Source organism: Diadema antillarum, unplaced genomic scaffold (genome assembly GCF_040938485.1).
Source record: "Diadema antillarum isolate AM-2024a unplaced genomic scaffold, OU_Dant_1.0 scf00000072, whole genome shotgun sequence".
NCBI lineage: Eukaryota > Metazoa > Echinodermata > Echinoidea > Diadematoida > Diadematidae > Diadema > Diadema antillarum.
The window spans coordinates 1,210,309-1,232,919 of record NW_027270961.1 but is presented as its reverse complement, the minus strand read 5'-3'; the positions used below and the strand labels follow the sequence as shown (position 1 = coordinate 1,232,919).

The following is a 22,611-nucleotide window of genomic DNA, read 5'->3' as shown; positions in this document are numbered from 1 at the left end:
TGTCAGCTCATCAAACCCGGAAGTGCCCCCCCCCCACACTTTTGAAAACGCTCCGCCGGCCCTGTAGGGGGCCTATTATTACTTTACTCTGACCCTCCGGCTGATTTTAAATAACTTTCCTAGCCGTGGATAGTTTATAATGGCGATCTACACTCTAAAAATTGAAACGGTAAATCGAACATTTTGAGTTTTAAATCCAACATTTACCAAAGGTTCGAATATAAGAGTGACAACATTCATAATGTTGGATACCATTTAATTTGTTAGAGTGAATGTACAATGTACTGTGCGTCGCACAGAGAGCACCATATATCGTTGTGTCTATGTTGAGAACTATAATCATAGTTCTGACCACGCAAAACAATAGGCCTTGCTACTTCAAATATGGTATAAATGAAATGACAACTTCGTGAGGTCTGAATGAATACTGCATGGTGGACCATAGCTGTCCGGAGTCTCCAATACTGTAGCAGTCTTTAAATCACGACTCAAAACACATCTTTCCATTTAAGTGTTCATTATTATCAAGCACATCAGAAGCTTTTACAGCGCAGAAGAATACTATGTCTATAGCTTTTGCGTTTTATAAATTGATATATCATTATTATTATTATTATTATTATTATTATTATTATTATTATTACTATTATTATTATTATTATTATTCAATATTATTATCTTTGTTTTCGTCAGCTGATATAGCCTACTGAGAAAAGTGAGAAAAGTAAATTATGTACAGCCATAGATTATATCTAATGACACACAGAAATGAAGAGAGGAATTATATAGAGTCTTTGCAACCTGCAAGTACAATGAACATCAACCTAAACTCGCACTTCAATGAAGTGCAAGTTTAACCAGAATAAGCTATAAGCTAATAAAACTGTGGAAGATTCTTTGATTCTTTATGAGTTTCACATGGTTTTACTGAAAAGTGGAAGGTCTTCTTCTGCATTCATGCGATAGACAGAAGAGTGGCATTGCTTTAAAAGTTTTCCTTCAGCTTAATACAAAAAAGCGAGTTCTCGAAACATCTCACAATTATAGAGTCCTTCTTTTAAAACTCCTCTTTCATGGTAAATTCAGTACAATTCCAGTAATAAATTTAAATCAACACCGTGAACTTCATGTCTAAAATTCACGTCAGGCCTAATATAGCACTAGCAAAGATTTGTGTCCGTGTCACTCTGACTGCATGGGGGTGATCACATCGGGGTCATCCCACAAGACAGACACCCATGCACGAGTCATACACAGGGCCGGCGCACTGTTTTCAAAAGTGTGGGGGCCCACTTCCGGGTTTCATGAGCTATTAAAAAAAAAAAAAAAAAAAAAAAAAGGTCCTCAGCTCATCTCTCCCCGTCCCCGTCCACTTCCGGGTTTCTTCAGCTGACAAGCAAAAAAAAAAAAAAAAAAAAATGGTCCTCAGCTCATTCTCTCCCCTCCCTTTTTAGTGCCACTTACGTACTTCCGGGTTGAAAAAAAGTGTGGGGGCCCAAAGTGATGACATCTTATGTATTCCTTTGTATGGTGCACAAAAAGTGTGGGGGCCCGAGCCCACACGGCCCCCACGGCTGCGTCGCCCCTGATACAGCCCACGAGTTCGACACTTGGCAGATAAAGCCCATGAGACCGACACTATAGGTAAAAACAGCCCATGAGTTCGACAGATACAACACGGGGTTACGTCTCGTGGGCCTTGTTTGCTTATAGTGTCGAACTCATGAGCTGTATGACTTGTGGGCTGTATAACTATAGTAGGCTGTATGACTCGTGGGTGTCGGTCTCGTGACGCGCACCCATGACATCATCACCCTATCACACACCCACTTGAGTATAGAATTTAACAATAAGAGAGAAGGGTTTTCACTGCCGGGAGCTACCTCTCAAGCCTGAAACATGAGTACCCAATTAAACACCTTCAAACACTCTAAAAACGCAAATGTTGAATCAACATTTAAAAGGGCCGAAGAGTGACAGCATTTTTGAAGTGTTGCATCCAACTTTTAAAATAGCAATTTAAATGTTGAATCTAGCAGGAAAACCAACACTTTGAAAATGTTGTCACTCCTCGGCCCTTTTAAATGCTAATTCAACATTGAATTTTGTGTTTTTAGAGTGAAGGAAATTCCGGACAAAGTCATTTCATTCCTTTTTCTCTTTTTTTTTTATATTTCAACGCCATTTTCCAGGGAAAGTTTGCTCCTCCCTATCCCGATCCCGTCCTTGAAAAAGAAAATAAATCAAAAACAAAAAACAACGACAACAACAACAAACGTTCTGCTCGTCCCTCCTTGTGGTGGTGCATGAGGTGGTGGCAGCGGTGGCGGCGGCGGTGGGGGTGGGGGGGGGGGGGCGCAATATGTACATCGTTACTCAGTACATGTAAAGTATTCAGTAAATTTGTACGGCTCTGGTGTGATCGTGTCATTAACTTTAGCGCCCTCACTTGTTCAATTACAGCCAATACGATTTTATGTGTTCTCTATGCTACCGTGTTGGAGGCCGGGCGTTTCCTTCGGCGAAATACATAGGAAGTATACTCCAAAATGGTAAGTTTTGTGTCTTATTGAGCATTAATTGCATATTTGTAAACTCGGTGAAATCGCATGAAGTCATACGATTTGAAATTTACAGTAACTGGTTCTGCCTCTTTGAGTACCCCAAAAGCAAGGACCTTTTAGTAACGCGGAAAGAGCTGTCTGCCTTGTTGGTCTCTCCGCACACATGTACCCGCGCGAAGCAAGGCAAGAGAACAGTATCTTGGCCTAGTGCACGCCGCAGGTTAGAGCGGCAACGACGGCGTAGTATACAAACGTACGTGCATTTACACTGCTTGTATAGCCTGTAGGAACTTCCGGTATGATAATATTGACACACAACTTGCTTTCTTGGTCCTTGTAGAGTACTGGAAATACTGCTGACACTCCTTTCAGCAGAGCTGTTGTCTAGTCAAACTCACAAGCTGTGACAACAATTGAGATTTGCTTTCAAACTCTTCAAACAACATTCATGTCATGCTTATGAATATGATAATATTGATATGGGTATTGAGTGTTTGTGACTGTGTTAACATGCTCCTAAAGTCTACCTTGTGCAAATTGTGGCCATACCAAGATACTGCTATACAGATACATTTGTATTCTTGTAGATCTACGTTCTTACTTTTTAGATTATGTATTAACTTTTTTTGTACATTCAGAGGCTCACTATACTAGGCTCTGATTATGTGCAGAGCCAGTGGCTCAGTACAGTATACAAATGACGCACAGGTCTGAGTGCGTCAGTCGGAATTGTGTGCATAAGGTAACTATGGAATGCTTAACCCACGAGGCGAAGCCGAGTGGGTTTAGGCTAAATTCCATAGTTACCGCATGCACACTATATTCCGACAGACGCACGAAAAGACATGTGCGTCATCTGATTTATAGAATGGGTAATTTTCTTGTCAAAAACCCATTTTTCTATCGTGTTACCCGATGACAAAATTACTGGATGCATTTCCTTTTGGCTTGCCGTAAACAAGCATGCATCAGTTTTTACTGGACGCATGGCCAACCTAAGTGCGCGAACGCTTGCTTAGTGCGCAAACCTTTGTTACAAGTAAGCGTACTCTTGCTACAAGTGCGCGATAATATGTTTACCACTGTGACTCAGCGTACGTAGCGTGCGGCCAGTAAAAATCAACACATAGCTCTCGACCAATTAGATCGCAGGATTCTCGCTACCCATTCTATAATAGCTAATGACAAAATATTCATAGTATATGACATGTCAATAATGTATGTTGATGAGCTGATTGAGAATAGTAATAGTACATAGACTCTAGATATGGCTAGGAGGTATTTGATTCTTTGTTTAATACTAGTGTACTTGTACTTCAATTGAAGTGATCTTCAAACAGGCGAAATGCATGCATATCAAACTCGCTCTAAATATCAAACAGCCATGAATATTTACATAATTGAGTAAAACCCAAGTCCAGAAGAAATGAATTTTTTTCTGTTTGACACTTTTACACCTGTTGGAATATGTCTATCGCAGCTAGCCTAGTTCGCTCTGCGATAACTGCGTTGCACAGGAGCAGATGGCGCAGCGTGGTATACAAAACATGTTCATGGCACGGCAGTGAGCACAACGATCTGAATGTAGCGATCTCTGTCAAAGCGATCACAGCAGGTTCTTGTATGTTATCTAAGTTACAAAGATAAACTTTTTTTCCGCCTTTCCCTCATTTTGTCTTGCAGTAGCGATTGATTGAGATTTGGGGTTGTTGTTCATGTTGTGTATGTATGTGTGTGTATGTGGATGTGTGTGTGAGGCCTGAGGGTGTGTGTGGGAATGAAAGAAGATTGTGAAAATGTGGTTGGAAGACAAGGGTGACACAATATAAAGAGAAAGGGAAGGAAAAGAGGGAGAGGAAATGAATGAAAAGATACAAAAAAAAAGAAGGTAAAATTGGAAATTATGAAACAAAAGGTTTGCAAAATAGAAAACACACTTAAAATAAAACAAAAGATAATGGAAGGAAAGAAAGGAGAGAAATTTGCGTGATGAAGGAAGGCAAGGGAGAGATGGACATGTTTGAAAAGAAAAGTGGAAAGCATAGAAGAATGAAAGATTGAAAAAAAAAGCACTAGAGTTCGAATGATAGAATGAGAGATGAATCAAAACCAGATGAAAGCAAAGATGAATTGGAAGGAAAGAAAGAATTAAACAGGTTGAAAAGGAAATTAAGAAACGGATACATCAGAACAAAACATAGAAAAAAGATATTGGAGAGGAAAGAAAGGTAGATGGAAGGATAGATAACTCGTGAAGGAATTAAAAAAAACCCCAAACAACTAGATGGTCTGGTAGGCAGAAAGTAAGACTGAATAGGAAATTGAGAAAGTTAGACAAGAGGAAACCCACTAAGAAATGATTTAATAATAGGAAGGAAAGGGAAAGTTAGGAATACGCGTACCTGAAAATGAAAGAGAAAGATATGAAGGGCTGCACGCACACACACACACACACACACGTTCAACTGCAAATTGTATAGAAGCTAAAACTGCTACTGCGAGACTTGCGTGAGGAAAAGGGAAATATTTTACAAATTTTAGCTTTTCAAAGACACCATAGAAAAAGCTGCTGTGATCACTACATTCAGATCAAACGATCACCTCTTACTGCATGCACTGAAGATATTCGTACTTTGCTGATCGCTTGTGTAACGAGCAGCATATTAAAGCGATCAACATTTTCTGACACTTGTAAAAGTATTCAAACTTAACTTCTATTCGACTTTGGAGACTCAGGCGCAAATAGGTTACCGTACTGAATAACTAGGGTGAGTTTGTGCATGTTTTGAAATCATTTTGACGAGGAGGTGCAAAAGTACACTAGCGCCACTATCTGTCTCATGCTGACATGGAAAGCAAACAAATTTGGCCCTATTTGGAGGGGGGAGCATTTTCCCCCCTCTCCTGCTTCTTGCAAGAACAATAAGTTTTAATAGATTCAAGTCTGTCTTCTGACTGACTTGAGTTTGAAGATATGTAGATACCTACTGTAAAGACAAAGACAATATAGTTTGACATGAAAGTAAGTTGACCAGTTTGTTAACTTCGTTAGACCCTCTGTGACTGTGTGATTTGTATGAAATCTCACACTCTTTCCTTCGATCAAAGTGTGTACAGTAACCCATGATCTGTCCTTATTTGTATCATAATCTGAATCATACAGTGATATAGTCAATCCACCATCCCCTTACAACCTTTTAAATTGCCAGGGGAGACTTGATAGAGTCAGTAATATCTACACAATACAGTGCTCACCCCGTTGCTTAAGTGCAACAAAACTTGGTGTGATACATTTTTCACTTGTTATTTCCACCACTTTACAGGGACAAATTCTGGCTGAAACATGCATACTTAATGTCTAAAAATGATAAGTAAATCCTTAGAAATGATAGCAGGGATTTCATTTCCTCACCAGAAGGGTTATTTTCTAACCAATTCCAGATACAACTGTAGAGTATGCTAATTGCACAGTTTAAAACATTTGTGACCCGCTACAACAAAAGGATCCTAAAGTCGCTGACGGCCGAGCTGAGAAAATCGAGTTTGAAGTCACATCATCAAAATTGGTCAAAACAATCGGATTTCTGTTTTTGGCATAATTTTGTAGTCTAATGTTTTGTCCATCATCTGCCGAAATTTCGAAGCTAAATGATCAAAGGAAAGGCAAGAAATTAGCATTTCTCTTGGCCATGATCTTCCATCTTTCAATGTAAGAGAAACGTGTCCGAAGATTTGGATTTAGCGCCGCAGCTAGACCCCACCCCTAGCAACGAGGGACTGATCTTATTGGTCAGTGCATGGCATCCTGATTACCGATTGGTCGTGCGTAGACCACTGGCGCTAAGCTTGACTGAACATGGCGGAGGTCGCTAGGAGCGTGCCTTCTATATTGTCAAGCGGTGAAAACTGTCTCGCCTTCCCATGACCATGATAGCATCGGAAGGACGACTTTGAAGGCATTTTTCTCGAAACTCTGATTTCCTCAACCATTTGACATGCGCTGATAAAATCATCGATATCTCCGCAACCGAGTACTGTAAAACATGATACATTCGCGAATTGGAGCTGACAGCCTTTTTCGCGGCATGAAATTTTCGCGAATTGCCACTGGCGTTCAATGCATGTAGTGTAGACAAAAACTTTCGCGTGCATTTTAATTTCGCGAATTTTGGCGCTCGCGAAATTCGCGAAATTAGAATGCACGCGAAAATTTCTCATTTTACAGTACTTTTATGAGTTGTGCTGTATATGAAATTAAAGTAGAAGAGTATGGAAATAATATCATGCCATTTTCAGAAAATTGTCCGCACCCGACTTTCGGATCCTTTTGTTGTAGCGGGCCACATTTGCCATTAGGCATTAGGATGTAGTGCAGGTGGTCATGTCCAGCATTATCAACTTCTGCTCATGCACTTCCCAAACCTTCAGTAAAATATGGAGAGTTGCCTTCGCCATGTGCAACCCTTAGTCTCCCCATTTTTGCATGTAGTGTGTGTGTTTATGTGTGTGACAGACAGTATGAAGGAGGCATGAATATGAGAAAATGTTTGTCACAATCAGTGTCGTTGTAATGTGCATGTTGTTGCCATGTTAAAGTTAGCAGTGCTGCGAGGCATGATATGTACTGTGAACTCTTCTAAGGGTTATTTTATGGATCAAATGAATGCAGGTTTGTTCCGATGATACATTTGCCAAGATTATGAGACTGCTGTGTCTTTTTTGTCAACCTTATGTGTCTTAAAGTGTTGTAGCGCATGTGTACTTGTTGCTGCGGTTATAAGGGGGTTTAATAACTGTGCATGGTTTAACGCAATGCCCACATACTTGGCTTTGTGTTGTGTGGTTTGCACAGGCCAATACCAGCCACCGCTTAAATGGGAGCACTGCATAAACGGGAGAAAAGCTTGTCTCCCAACCCCTCCCAATTAAGTGATGATCAATGTACTATGAAAGTGGTTTAATTTGTAATGGAATCTGATGCTGCATCGTAGCATATTCTCAGCTGGTTCCCCCACTCAATTCACTGAAAAAAAAAAAAAATATATAATAGTAAGCATCAAATTTGGGGGCTTCAAGCATAGAAGTCTGCATTGCATCAAATTTTTGGTGTACCTTTTAAAAAATATTGATATATCAAAGATTTGTTTGCTGCAGCTCTTCTTCAAAGGGTCAGTGTGTGATTCAAAGCAAAATGTGATGCAAATAGACAATGAAATTCAACTGAGAGTTGACATTGTTTAGCTAGTGATTGCACATACACGGTGTACATTGTATGTACTGTATGTTCTGGCTATGTACTCCTACAATATTAAGGTGTAAAAATGTGTGTCACATTCTCTTACTGTATTATACAATATCTTACAAGTATATTTCAAAAGAACTTGTAAGAGAAATTGGCAAATGGTTGAATTTCGGATTGGTAACCACATTGACAGATTGAGAAGTATCACTTTTTGAGAGAAAAGTGAGCAATTTCCCACCTTGAAGATGTACAATGCATAAAGTACTGTATGTTTGTTACAGGAGGCAATATTTTCCTGAATAGTGGTTGACTCTTGAAGTTTATGAACACAAAAACACTGCAATATCGCATCTACATACAGATTCATGGTAGTCTGCCACTCACATACTCCCTTCCAATAGGCCTCCATTTGGTACAAGAAATATACACTTTGGCCCGAATTCACCAAGGTGGTACAATCTTGTCCATGGTTTAAAGGGATGGTATAGTATTGATGGAGCTGAGGATTGGGCTTTCAACTTTTTGTAGGATACCAAGAAACCACATAAAATAGTACAGAGCATACCATTCTAAGAGGAATTCAAAGTTTATATAATGAAAATCGGTTTTGGAATGGCTGAGACATCCAAAAACAAAGTAAAACAAAGCGATCATTATAAAAGGTGGGTCCCACCTTTTATTAGGATTTCTCTGTTGTGGCTATCTCAGCCATTTCATAATCAATTTTCATCAAATAAACGTTTATTCCTCTTGGAATTTCATGCTATTTCATATTTCATAAGAGGTTTCTCATTATCTCACCCAAAAATGTTAGAAACCTGAAGTTACGTCTCCACCAAAACTATATGATTCCTTTAAACCATAGACAAGATTGTACCACCTTTGTGAATTCGGGCCATACAGTACAAATTGTACTTGCAGTGAAACCAAGGAGGGACTAGCATGTACTCGCAAACACTAAATCCCAATTTGCATGCTAATTTTTTTGATAGACACTTGATATGATATCTATGATATCTTACAAGTTGGTATTAGTTTATACCGCTACCCCCTCCTTTCCTTTCTTTGATTTTTTTTTTGTTGTTGACATTTTGCAATATATTGTACATAATAGTGTACACATCCAACTCAAAGTACATGTATTGCACATCAGGTACAGTCCGTGTACATGCAGAAGCCACCTTAAAGCAGGAGCTACTGTATTAGTTCACGCCATAGACTGCCATATGGCATTGAAACATATTTATAAAGACTGGCTTACTCATTCCAGGCACTTCCCCCCAGCACATCTTGATGGGTCTCATCTTTGATGTGTTCACACTAACAGGGTGTTCAGATGCAAAGAATTATTACTAAAGGGGTATAGCTATTCAATGAATTTATACGTCTGAACGCTGACTAACGAAACGGATGTATTTTGCAAAACGAAGTATAACGAAACGACGTATAACGAAACAACAGTCAGAGCATCGTTTCAAACTCGAACTCGATAATGAGTCGGCATTCCTTGTACAGATGTACGTCTAATTGTATGGCAACCATAGAATGGTATAACTAGGCGGGGCTTGATGTGAGCGCGCACAAAAGGTGACCTACTCCTCTCACTAGCGGCGACGTCATAACAACACGCACAGTGGGAAACTGCACGTCTAATACAACATTTTCCAGAATAGTTGAGATTATCGTCTGAATAATCTGTTGGCTATACGATGATTCTTTATACGTGGTTTCGTCTGAACAGGAAGCATATTAATATAAAGATTTGTAGAGCAGCCCTCATTTGGTGACAATCCGTAATAGATAATTGCACACTGTCCTTCATACAATTAAAATGGTTAGCTTGCTGGAATTGCCTATTCATAGTGTCTCTTTTCTGCTGTGTGTTTCGTTTTTGTGTGCAGGGTACCTCTTTTTATGTGGATAATTGTGTTCATGAGTGTACATATGTTCATGTTTGTGAAAAAATTGATTATATTCACTTTTTAGATATGCAAGAGAGAGAAAGAGAAAGAATGAAGGACCAAAGCCCTGGTGTAGGGAATGGAATACAGAGATCTATATACTGGAAAGAATTACATCAGGAGATTAGCAAGAACAGAAAAGGAAACAATCTAACATACTTTTATTTGCTATGAAAAAAAGAGGAAAAACAGAGATAATAGAGATAAATAGAGAGGGATTTCAAATCACATGTAAAGAAAATGGGTTTGAGCAGATTTTATTGTAAGATGAAGAGGAAGTTTAGATACCAGCAGACAAGTGTGAATTGACAGTGCAGTGTACAAGTGAAGCTTGGATAGTTTCCTTAATGTAAGTGGTAAGAAGGAAATAGGGAGATAAATCTGGCCCACATGTGTTCGTCTCACTGTGTTCCGTTTCACGCACAGTGTTACCAACGCTGTGAGGCTATACTGTAGAAGGTGTTCCTCATAGTCTATGGTGTCATAAATGACTCCGTAGGAGGAAGTGAGTGTCATACTACAGATCAGCCATGTTTTGCCTTCCCTTATTTCATGATCAGTCAACCTAATAAGAATCTTCAATTGCTGTCAGGTGCATGTTTAGTGCTTGAAGTATATTACCAAGTAATGGTTTAATGTATGATAACAATGATTTAACTACATTAGGCAAAAAACAAAAAAAAAACAAAAAAAAACAAAAAAACATGCATTTATACAAATGTATAAGAGTAACGAGTCACTGAAAAACGGGTAACATGTATAAAGGTTATGGCCAGTTTTCTGGGGGGTTTTGTGTGTGAATTATTATTATTTTTCATGGAGCATGCATGCACTTTGCAAGGGTTTCCTGGTGGAATGAGATTTGCGGTAATATGGACACAGATATTGCCCAAACAAGCAGCAATGGGCATATTTGCGGGGGAAAAAATAAAAAAGAGAGAAGATAAACACCTCAGCGAAACCCTCAAAGCACATATTTTAACCCTTTGAGGACGGACTGATTTTGCTATAACATTTCCCATAGACACCTGCCCGAGTATTCTCGGGACTCGTCTTTAACGGGGTAAGACGGGGAAAAGATACTCTGTCTGCAACACTATGGGTTTTCTGCACAGGAAACTCAATTGCCATTGTAAAGGCAGCACAATCATATATGACATCAATAACAAGTTAATAAACAAATTAACAAAAAATTGGGGAGCTTGTTTTCAGGGTTGGACAGGTTACTGTATATGCCATATAAAACGAGTCTAATTTTTTGCAAATCTGAACTTCTCGACAATTTTGGGGGTGGTTAAGTTCGCGATTGTGGAGCACTGTACCAAACAGAAATTTATGCATGCATGTCATATTCATATCGGGATTAGAGTTTGTATTTTATGGGCTTTTGAATTCATGAATAGTATCTGACTTGCGAAATTCCCGAAAATAAAAGCCTTCCGAAATATTTGGTGTATACGATATGCCAATACAACAAATTTGTTGTTGTTGTTTGTGTGTGTGTGTGTTTTTTTGTTTTTTTTTTTGTTTTTTTTGTTGTTGTTTTTTTTTTTTTTGGGGGGGGGGGCTTATTTTGAAGGATGTTGTATTTAGTACTTGTGAATATTTTTGCAGTTGTTTCTTAAATGGCACCTACCTTGCTGTGCCATGCTTTAAACTTTATTTGCTTCAAGTAGAAAGTTTGACTTTGCTGTCATGACATCCAGTGTGATGCCACTCTTATCTACCAACTGTTCTCTGATGGCAGTTAATGGCATTTACAATGTTCAGGGATTTAAGTTTATTTTCAAAAGCATCGGAGCTGCCAATTACTCAATAGTACATTTCTAATATTTGATTTAGCATGCTAAGTATGATTCAGCAGTTTTCTCATATTCTAACCTAAGTGTGATTTTGCCTTCAACAAATGACTATTGTTTTGTTTTGTTGTTGTTTTTTTATCTATTTTACATTGCATCTGCAAGGTTAGCAGGCCTTGGCATATGAAAGACCCAAACTTTGAAATTTAAAGCTGTGATCTACCTGTTTGTGGCTTTGTATAAGGGGTCTCATCAATGTTTATTTGCATCTGTTTGAAATGTTTCATTGGTGTGGTGCTCTTTACTCCTTGTTGTTTACTGAATATTATGTCTGTTTCAATCACCAGGCTGCAACTCTGAGACCATACCTGAATGCTGTGAGGTCAACCTTGACCGCTGCTATGTGCCTGGAGAATTTCTCCTCCCAGGTTGTAGAAAGACACAACAAGCCAGAAGTTGAAGTAAGGTGAGCTGTAGGAGTAGAGACTGGGAGCTAGCCAGAGTCAGGAGGAAAGACTTTTCCAGAATTCAGTGTGCAGAGAGAGTGAAAGTAGTATGAGGATAAATCATGGCTTACCTTCCATGGGAAGAAGCTAGCTTCAGCATTCACTCATTGGACCATAAGGGAGCAAAGTTCATTCCTTATAATTTATTATCTTGCAGATATCAAAGCAATGAGATAACCAACTAACTGTAGGGAAGCAAATTGACCTAATATTCATGGTAGTGTGTTAGTTGATGGTGTTGTCATAAAAATCATGACATGATCAAGGGCCAACGTGTATTTTGTTTGCTGCAGAGAATCGAGTTATATTTCAACTTTGTGACCATCTGAACATGTTTAAGTGGGGTTCTGACTTTCCAGGCACATGAAATAAGCAATGTCTCAGTGCTGTTCAAATAACTTTATAAGATGGAATCTATCAATTCCAAAGCACAATAGAAACATGACTCTCACAAGATGACAAGAGATATTTAGGATATAGTTTTTGTGTATCTTTCATTTTTCTATTTGTCATTCTAAGATAAGAATACTCACAGTAAGGAGAATAAAACTGTCTTCCAGAAGATAGTAACTCCCGTTCCATTCTGCGATTCCAACTCCAGTCTCAAATTGTCGTACCTGATCAAATTGCGACACAAGCATTATCACTGTTTTGTTCTACTTGTTCTATTTTATGTTACAGGAGTAGTAAAGAGTTATTACTGGCACCACAGATAATCAGTAGAAATGAGAGGGAGAAAGTTCTGATAGAGGGCTCCATCAACTCGCTCAGAATTAGCATCGCTATCAAACAGGTGAGTAATTTACTTAGAGGTATCCCTAGATAGTCCATGGGCCAAGACCCGAAAAATGGGTTGTTGGTACCACCTGAGGTGGCACAACCTTTTTGGTGTCAGTTTGTTTGTCGGGCATAGATATGCTTATCAAGCTATGATAGCATTTCCAAATGAGTAGCTTAGTCATAATAAATGATTTTTTAACCAATTTGGTCTCGTTTTTATATCCCTATACTTCTGAATCGAAACTAACCGCTATACAAAGAAGAGCACTGTCTTCCGTATGTCCACAGGTTTTCTGTTGTAAACGCGGTGCGCTTAGTCTTTATTCAAGGCAGCGAAGGTAATATCCAAAGGGTTATGATGTCCACAGCTGTCACGCGGTGCGCTTAGTCTTTATCTAGACCAATGTACCATTATCATATCTAAAGTTCCTCATAAAAGGGATTATCTATACTGTTTTTATACTACCCTATCAATAAATACATCAGTTTTAACCAAAAATCACTTTGTTCATTTACAATATTATTCATTATAATGTATCGTAGTGTACCGGTACATTGTTTTTGCATTATCTTATATTGTTGGATGGAAATAAAGCGACATTGGCATGGTATTAGCGTTTTCACCGTAGCGTTTTCGCCTAAAAATGATAAATAATTGAAAAATACGGTAAAATTCACGAGGAATTGCTTTTGTTGTTGTTGTTGTTGTTTTTAGATAAAAGGATATACACTATACGCTTTGGATATTCCCTTCGCCGTCTAGAATAAAGACTAAGCGCTGTGGACATCACAACCTTTGGATATTCCCTTCGCTGCCTTGAATAAAGACTAAGCGCACCGCGTTTAACACTAGAACACCTGTGAACATACCATAGAGCTGCATTTTACAGCTCTATGTAACATACAGAAGACAGTGCTCTTCTTTGTATAGCGGTTAGTTTCGATTCAGAAGTATAGGGATATAACAACGAGACCAAACTGGCTAAAAATTCATTTATTATGACTAAGCTACTCATTTGAAAATGCTATCATAGCTTGATAAGCATATCTATGCCCGACAAACAAAATGACACCAAAAAGGTTTTGCCACCTCAGATGTTGCCAATATCTGGCCTGGCCCATGGACTATAGAGGACTAACCAGTGGGTCTGGCAACCAAAGTGAGATGCCAACCAATTCGATTTTAAAGTATTTAGTGCGTTAAACAGTGTGAAATACGATAATACAATATTGCCTCCTGAAAGTACGACTTTTCATCTTTCAAGTAACATTTAAAATGAAGCCAATATCAACCACAGAGAACTGCAGAAAACAGCGTTATCATATAGAAAGATATACTACTAAATACCTGCAACCCCTACAAAAGCATTGAATAATGAGCCTAAATGGGTGAGAAATGCACGGATGCTTTACAATTTTCTCATCAATGTTGATGAAGTAGTAACATTTTTACATGCCTGTTCTTACTGAGGAAACATTTTTTCTGACATTTCATTTGCCCAGAGCCAACGGGCTAGTGATGGTATCAAGATTTCATGAAAATATGATTTTCCTCTCAAAAATCTGATTTTTGGAATATTCCATCTGTTTTTCTATGTCAAAAAGTTGGCATCTCTGGTCTGGGGTAAAGATTACAGTATGCTCTGAACTGCGCACTGTGCAAGTTTTTACAGAAAACTAAAAACTGCACCAGTTTTATACATTAAAGGACAAGTTCACCTTCATAGACATGTGGGTTGAGAGAATGCAGCAATATTAGTAGAACACATCAGTGAGAGTTTCAGGAAAATCGGACAATCCGTTCAAAAGTTATGAATTTTTGAAGTTCCTGCTCAGTCACAGCTGGACGAGAAGACTACTTTAGCTTGTGATGTCACATGTGTACAACAATATAAAGAAAGAATAAAGAAAATTCAACATATTTTCACTTTTCTCTCATAACAAAAGAATACTCGACTTCTCTCTTTCAGAAGACAGGGGGAATAATATTACCCTTAAAATACGTCAGTAACAAGTCGAAGAAATGTGCACTTTATTCAAAAAGTAAAGATTTGTGAAATTCTCTTTTTATTTTCCTTATATCGCTGTACGCATGTGACATCATACACTGTAGTAGTCTTTTCATCCAGCAGTGACTGCACAATTACTTAAGAAGTTCATAACTTTTGAACTGATTGTCAGATTTTCCCCAAACTTTCACTGATGTGTTCTACTAATTTGTTGCATTCACTCAAACCACATGTATATGAAGGTGGACTTGTCCTTTAAGATTTCCATGAAGATCAGCTTGTGCATTGCCAGATGCAGTTTTCTGTGTAACTACATTTGCCTATAAAAATTCCTTGTAAACTCAAAACTACTTCTTACGATATGAATGGACAGAAACAGCAAATTTCATTAAATATATGTTTTTTCTGTAGATCCACATTTTCTTCATGAGAATCAAGACACAATATAAGTTGCACTATCTCTGTAAGTTTTGCTGCCTTAGAGCGTGCTTCTGTCTCTTTGTGATGAATTACAAGTCTGACTTTTTTGTTGTTGTGAAAATGTAGAAATTGAATACGTAATCTGACTTTAAAACCTCAGAAGATTCTTCATTTAGAGACGGGTAATCAGGTAGAGATTTTATTCATGATATACTTCCACCACCCAGATCAACAATATTAGTGATTTTATTCAGTATATTCTTCCATCCGCCACATCAACAGTTAGTTATGTAATTCATGATACATACAATCTCTCTGTCAAATTGTCTTACTCTTTGTCTTTAACAGGCCGATGAAATCGAAAAGATCCTCTGTCACAAATTCACCCGCTTCATGATGCTCAGGGCAGAAAACTTCTTCATCCTCAGAAGAAAACCAGTAGAGGTCAGTATTTCAGTATCGATGATGCCAGAGCTGCTATCTAATATGTTGTTACAATATTTGTATGTATTGTATTCAGAGAATATTACGTTTCTTCTTTACTGAAAAATGTGTTTTTTCTTTAATTTGAGTAAACTTCCATTGTATGTGCAATATTCTAATTATTATTATGTTATTTATTTATGATTTTCAGGGCTCAAAATAAGATTTCTGAAGGTCAGGGTCATTTTAAAAAGGGCACTTTCAGCTTGGGGCAAAGTGGCCTGCGATACTCCAAAATTTCAAGCTGCATCAAAGCTATTCAAAAGGGCATACTTGTAAAGGGCAGCCAATTCTGATCAAAAGGGCACCAAGACCATTTTTTTCTGAAATGACAAGTTGCGCAATGTAAGGCACTTTGGTACCAGAATTGTAATATAACACACACACATACACACACACACACACACACACACACACACAAACACACACACAAAGCGATACTGCATTTATGTACAAAAAACTCTGAATAAATTCATTGGTCGTTAAGTATGCGTGACATGACAGAGAAACAACGGCCATGGGGCATGATGGGCAAGAGAAAAAAGGGCATGTAAAGTTATGGCCTTGAGAATATAATTTATTTTTGAGGGGGAGGGCATCACGGTCAAGCAAAGAGACATCGACGGCCGTCAATTAATTCAAGCCCTGGATTTTTGTCTTCAAGATATGTTTTTCACTGTGTGTCAGTATGTTTTTGGAGGGACATTGAGTTTGGTAGCCTTTGATATGATATTAGATGTAGTGATGATGACAGTGATAAGAATGACTCAGGTCTTAGACTATGTAGACCTGTATGTAGCAAAGCACTTCATATTTGTGCATTTTGTTAGCTGTCGCCTGCCCGACATAAAGACCTTTGCATGAAATTACACACAAAAATCTCATTTTTATTTATAACATAATTGAAAGAGTTTTGAAAGTTCTTTCATATGATGCAATTATCACTTTTTTTTTTTTTTTTTTTTTTTTGAGCCAGCAAGCCCTCAGCTGGGCAAGGCAACAAAGTGGTGTACACATGTAATAAATGTATGAAACAAGGAGTTTGATGTTAGGTTTCTCTTGGGGGCGTGCAGCTCACTAATGATCTTATATTTGATGCAAACACAAACACCCAGAGTAAAACATGGGTATGGTGATCGTGCTTTTTCCATTATGGGACCAAAATTGTGGAATCAGTTACCTCTTCAGTCAAGGGAACTGTCATCTACAGAGTCATTCAAATCCAAACTTAAAACTTATCTGTTCCTTTCATACTGAGGACTGTAATTGCTGTATGTTATTAATATTGGATCAATATTGTATTTTTAATTGGTATATGTTGTATTCTCTATTTGGAATATATTTGTTTTTGTTTACCATTTTCTTATTTGTTGAAATGTTTGAATATGTATATGCATGTAAATATATGATATCTTTTCATTTTAGAAGCGCCATGAGCACTGAAAAGTGGACCTGTGCGCTATACAAGTAGCCACTACTATTATTATTATTATTATATTTTGCACATCTGTAAGTGATATACAGTGGAAACTCGATATAACGAGATGGTCGGGACCGAGTCATTTTCCTCGTTATAGCCGATATCTCGTTATATCAGTAGGCATAAAAAGAAAGCATAACATAAAGACATTAATTTGCACATATGGGACTACCCATCATCTTTCAATCAATACTGATAACTTGATAATGTGTGTGAGGGAATTACTCACCTTTATGGGTAAGAAGATGTTTTTCGCCAATGAAATCCAATATCAAGAATGCGTTTCTTATTAATTGTAGATGTTTGAATTTGTAAATTTATATAGTTTGCGATTGTGTCAAGATCGTCTGTGGATTGGTATGTGGTTAGTGTGTGTTGTGTGTGGAATATGGTCTGCATGCAGTGCTGTGTGTGTATGTGACACATTCTGTATGTACATTATGACTGCGTGTGTGTGCAGATGGGGAATTCCCTACGTAGAAAGCTAATCACAGCATCAGATTGCCTCACACCTGCTAAACGTCATGATGTCATGTATACATATGGGCGTCCCACCACATTTTCTGCATGTATCAGTGTGCGCGCACACATACACGTACAACATGCGGTGCTAGCTGGAGTGCACTGAAGAATATAATATGTGTGTACAAGGCAGTTTTTGGCGCATCAAGCTTTACAATCTCGGAAGGTGATAGCACAGGCGAAGTAAAGCTTTACCCGAAGACATTTTGCTTTACCTCGCTATAACAGGTTTGATTGGCTATGTTTTTCTTTGTTTGGAAGTCACAAAATTTATCTCGTTATAGCCGTTATTTCGTTATAGCCGATCTCGCTATAAGAGTAGCATTTTACATAGACTTGTGTGGAAGGAAATTTGGGACCGGGAAAATTTCCTCGTAATAACCGATATCTCGTTATAGCAGTGTTCGTTATACCGAGTTTCCCCTGTATTATGTATAATTGTTGCTCAAACTGTTCTTTCTTCCAGGGTTACGACATCAGCTTCCTGATCACCAACTTCCACACAGAGGCCATGTTGAAGCACAAGTTGGTGGACTTCATCATCCAGTTCATGGAGGAGATCGACAAGGAGATCAGTGAGATGAAGCTGTGCATCAACGCCCGAGCCAGGATTTGTGCCGAGGAGTTCCTCAAGAAGGTAGGCATTCACTTCATCTGATTATCTCTTTACAGAGTCACTGTAAATGTGCTTTTTTCATATAAAATGGTAACTTTGAGTGTTAATGTTTCATGCAAACTATATCTGCCTTTCTAGGCCAGTCATGAGAAAGAAAAAAGAAGGTGACTCCCAAATAAATGGTCTGTTGAAAAAGTTGTTTTACATACAAATTGGTTAGAAAAGAATGAAAATTAATATTTTTTGTGTGCTCAGGCGATCAAGAGGGAAATAGTGGGCAAGAATTCCCCTATTTTACCCTGTTGTTTCCCTCTTTCTTTGGTTTACTACTGATAGTTTCATGTAGCATGTGTTATATCCATTTGCATTTCATTGATAATGTCTCATACTGTAGAGTACTTGAACATGCAAATAGATATTGCCACCATGAGGGTTATTTAGGAACTAAATTTGACTGCAGAACATTGTCAAGGTGTTAATTTTTTGATGCACTTCAATGCAGTTTCTGTAGTGTTGGCCATTTTGAACTATTTGTTTATAAATGATGGCCTAGCTTGATTGCTAGATCATACATAAAACTAAATTTGTGCAGCTCATTGATGTCTTTTTAAGAACAGAAGTGCAATTGACAGAAAAAAAAATGACTGTCAATATTACTCTTTATTTTTCACTCTTTTTCTCTCTCTCTCTCTCTTTCTGCAGTTTTGAGGAACGTCACATCTTAGTATTTTGTCCTTTTTTACACCATCCTCATCCTAGTTGAGTATCTTTGATCCTAGCTGGCGGTATAAGATAGGCCTGATGGTCATATATGGAATTGGAACACCTTGTCATCAATACAGCTGACTCTTCCAAACTAGGCTAAAAGGCACCTCTGCCCTTTAACCTCTCCTGCAAGTCAAATTTCAATGTAAGAATAAGTTGTGTCTACATTCAGTCATAGTAGCTGTCATTTGTGTTTGTTAAAAATGACAGAACAGGGCTAGGTGTAATTGTGGTAGCATGGTTTTCAATTAGCTGCAAGAAAAAAAAAAATCTTGGGACAAAGCTAAGAATCCAGTGGGCACTCAAAATGTAAGCCATGATCAGACTGTGCCTAAGTCTATGCATGTGGCAGCAATAAAACAGTCACTCATACATCACACTCATAAAAGAGCAGCCTAATGACCAGTTTAGACTACACCAGTTGTACTTGCAATTATGTTTCTTGGTTGTTCCTGTCCTCTAAACTCAATAACCTCTATAGCACCACCATGTGTGATACCAGTTATGGTCATAGCATGGCATGCATTTCACCTCATTTTTTTTTTCTGCCAGAAGTGTAGAAAGAGTATGATTTAATGAAGTACTCAGTTATGTGATTTCATTTAAAAACCATGGAATGTCATTTATCAGTGCAAGTGCTCTGCAAGACCAAGTAGGAATAAAATCAATGATAAAGATGGATATTTTTCATTATCTGATAAGTCATGTAAACCTTGGTTATGTATTGCATTTTTCATCAAAAAAAAAAAAGATTTTGTGTATTTTGAGGACATTCAGTGCATTGTTGCTTGTTGCCATAGAGACAAATAGGTTTTAGTACAACATGATTTGAATTATTATCCTTGAACAAGAATAATGCAAGACTATTTAAGCCAATAAGTGCTTTCCTAAATGTGTCTATTAAATTTCATAGCAGTGTTTAATCTAATAGAGGAATAATGTGCACTAGAGACTGTGTCGATAGTACATTTATCAGTTCCCGGAATTGAAGTTCACTTCAACAATTGATATATGAAGGACAGCAATCCGGAAACAAACATCTTCATATATATAAGTGTAATTGATATTTGTCAATTTATCCCAATTAGACAAGTATTACTTGAATTGTCTAATGTTGCCATTTGTTACAGGCGAAAATCAAATACAAAAACAAGGGAGGATGTTTCAATGTTTGGATATGTCTGGATATATGACTTTTTGGCATGTCCAAAAACATTGCAACTCAAATGTGGTTCCTTTTGATGTGATTGGCTTGTTTTGGTGTGAATTGTCCAATGACTTGCTTGTCTGTGAGACAAAAACTTCAGGGTTGTTCGTTCTGAAAGATTATGCTCATTTTAAATGCTCAGTTGGTAACAGAGAGTAATACATGTAGATGTTGAATGCAGTGAAGCGCCATCAGCTCCATGAGTTAAGTAACCAACTTTAGACAGAATTTCATTCATTTTTCTTGTACTGCATTCTCATCTGTTCATTTCTATTATTCCCTTTGCCTATATGTCCACATAGACTATGTAAAGTAACTTACACCCAATTGCACATGAAGTAGGTATCCCCGCCATTAAAGTGAAATCTATTGTAGGATTAGTTAAAGTGATTGTACGATGAGAGGAGAAGATAAAAAGTCCTTTGTCTTGTCCTTATCACATACATTCATGATTATGCTTGTATAATGACGTTTTTGTTCTTTTTTTTAATGAAAGATTATGTAATGAGTTACTTCTCTAGGATTCATCGTAGTATACTATGATTAAAATGAGTTGTGACATTAATGGACTGATATGTGCAGAAATATCTGATCATTGAGGTAAAGGAATGGCAAGAAAAAGCTTTACATTGTTCTGTGTGTTTCGTCACTCCTCGAGTTCATTCATCATCTGACTTAAGTCAGCCTAGAGTGTGTAGTGCATTGGGATCATTGCTTTCTAAACATGTTGTAGTCACTCTGATGCTTCAGATATTCTTATCTTTTGGAGATAAATGAAGACTTATATGAAAAATACAAGATGTATATTTTATTTTACCTGCTTTTCTGTACATAGCTAGCATACATCAAATTGTTTCTGTACTTAAAATCAGTTGGAGCCAGAAGTAAGTTATCAGAGGCATTTCAGTCCCTGTGCCTGGTGGGTGGAGGGCAGTAAGATGTGCTTGTTTGGACCTTAGTAGCTTGTGTGCAGTGTACATCTGAGCTAGGGAAGACATCCACACTTGAGCTAGGCAAGACGTAGATGCAAATCTGTGCAGACCAATACAATGACTGAACACTGGCGGTCTAGGACAAGTTCAGCTGTCATTAACAAACTATGCCACAGTGTAAGATTTGTTGCTTACCTCAGTAGTAATCTAAATTGATTGATACTTCAGAATCGTAGCCAGTGTACTAGGTACTGCTTGAGTGTTATACATGCATCCTACGACAGATTTGCACTGAACCACGGGCTGTTACGTAATGATGCATTAATACCACCCAATTCAACGCTTTAGGAAAAAGGGGAATGGGGCAGGAGATGATTTATTGATGTAGAATTTAACAAAGTTCTAATTTTTCTACTAGTCTAAATTGTATTTGAAAATGCATATTTGTTTCTTTATTACGTCTGTAAAACAAGATGAGTAAAGGGGATGGCAGTAGGATTAATGGAATCATAGTATATCACTTTTCCAGACTCTGTATTTGAGTCTTGTCTTCTGGGCAGTTAAGAATCTACAAATGTAGGCATGGTTGTGCCTACTAGAGAATGTGTTGGTTATCCAAGATGCAAACCTGGACATGATTTCTCATCTCTTCTATAGATCTCGTCATGTTCCATTCACTGGCAGCCTGTGTCATGTTTGTGGAGATATTTAAATATATTACTATAGTATATGTTTCTATTGGTCCTACTTGATCAAAGGTGCCATGAACATAGATTGAATTAAAGGTAGAGCATGCAAGTTAAATCCAGAAGGCAAGAGTGCAGTATATCAATATTTCCATAGCTTATTTTGATTTTACTGTGGTGGTATTATTTCTGATGACTAGATGAATCTTTACATTTCCTACAGAAAAAAAAAGAAGAGCAGACCAAGAACATTCCAAGAGTGTAGTTTGTTTGATCCTTTGTTACACATTAAGAGTCATGACATTGTTTTGTGGGTTAAACAATGTCAGGTAACATTATGTGATCTGAATGGATAAATGCAGAAGTTCCATATTGTGGAAAAGAAAAATGATTTAGAAGTACGTGTACACATGTACCAGCAAAATGACCTCTTTTGTCACTCAAAATGAAATGAGACTCCCATATGTAAAGTCAAGAAGCCTATATTTGTGCATGCAGCATAATTATGTACATATGTCACAAACCCCTTAGTATGTACACTATAGTGTGTGGACATATCATGTACAGTAAAGTGTAACATTTTATTTTCATGTGTCTTTCACAGAATGATAAGACTGCGACATAAGCAAAGATTGATGA

General features: G+C 37.7%; 1 protein-coding gene across 1 annotated transcript; it reads left to right on the top strand.

Moving 5' to 3' along the window:
- Positions 1-2,477: 2,477 nt before the first annotated feature.
- LOC139717218 (actin-related protein 2/3 complex subunit 4) lies at positions 2,478-19,301 on the top strand. The gene is made up of 6 exons (XM_071628721.1): positions 2,478-2,552; positions 11,914-12,032; positions 12,754-12,865; positions 15,630-15,725; positions 18,233-18,403; positions 19,085-19,301. Exons 1-6 carry the CDS (start codon positions 2,550-2,552, stop codon positions 19,088-19,090), a joined length of 507 nt encoding a protein of 168 aa, XP_071484822.1. The 5' UTR covers positions 2,478-2,549; the 3' UTR covers positions 19,091-19,301.
- Positions 19,302-22,611: the final 3,310 nt, after the last annotated feature.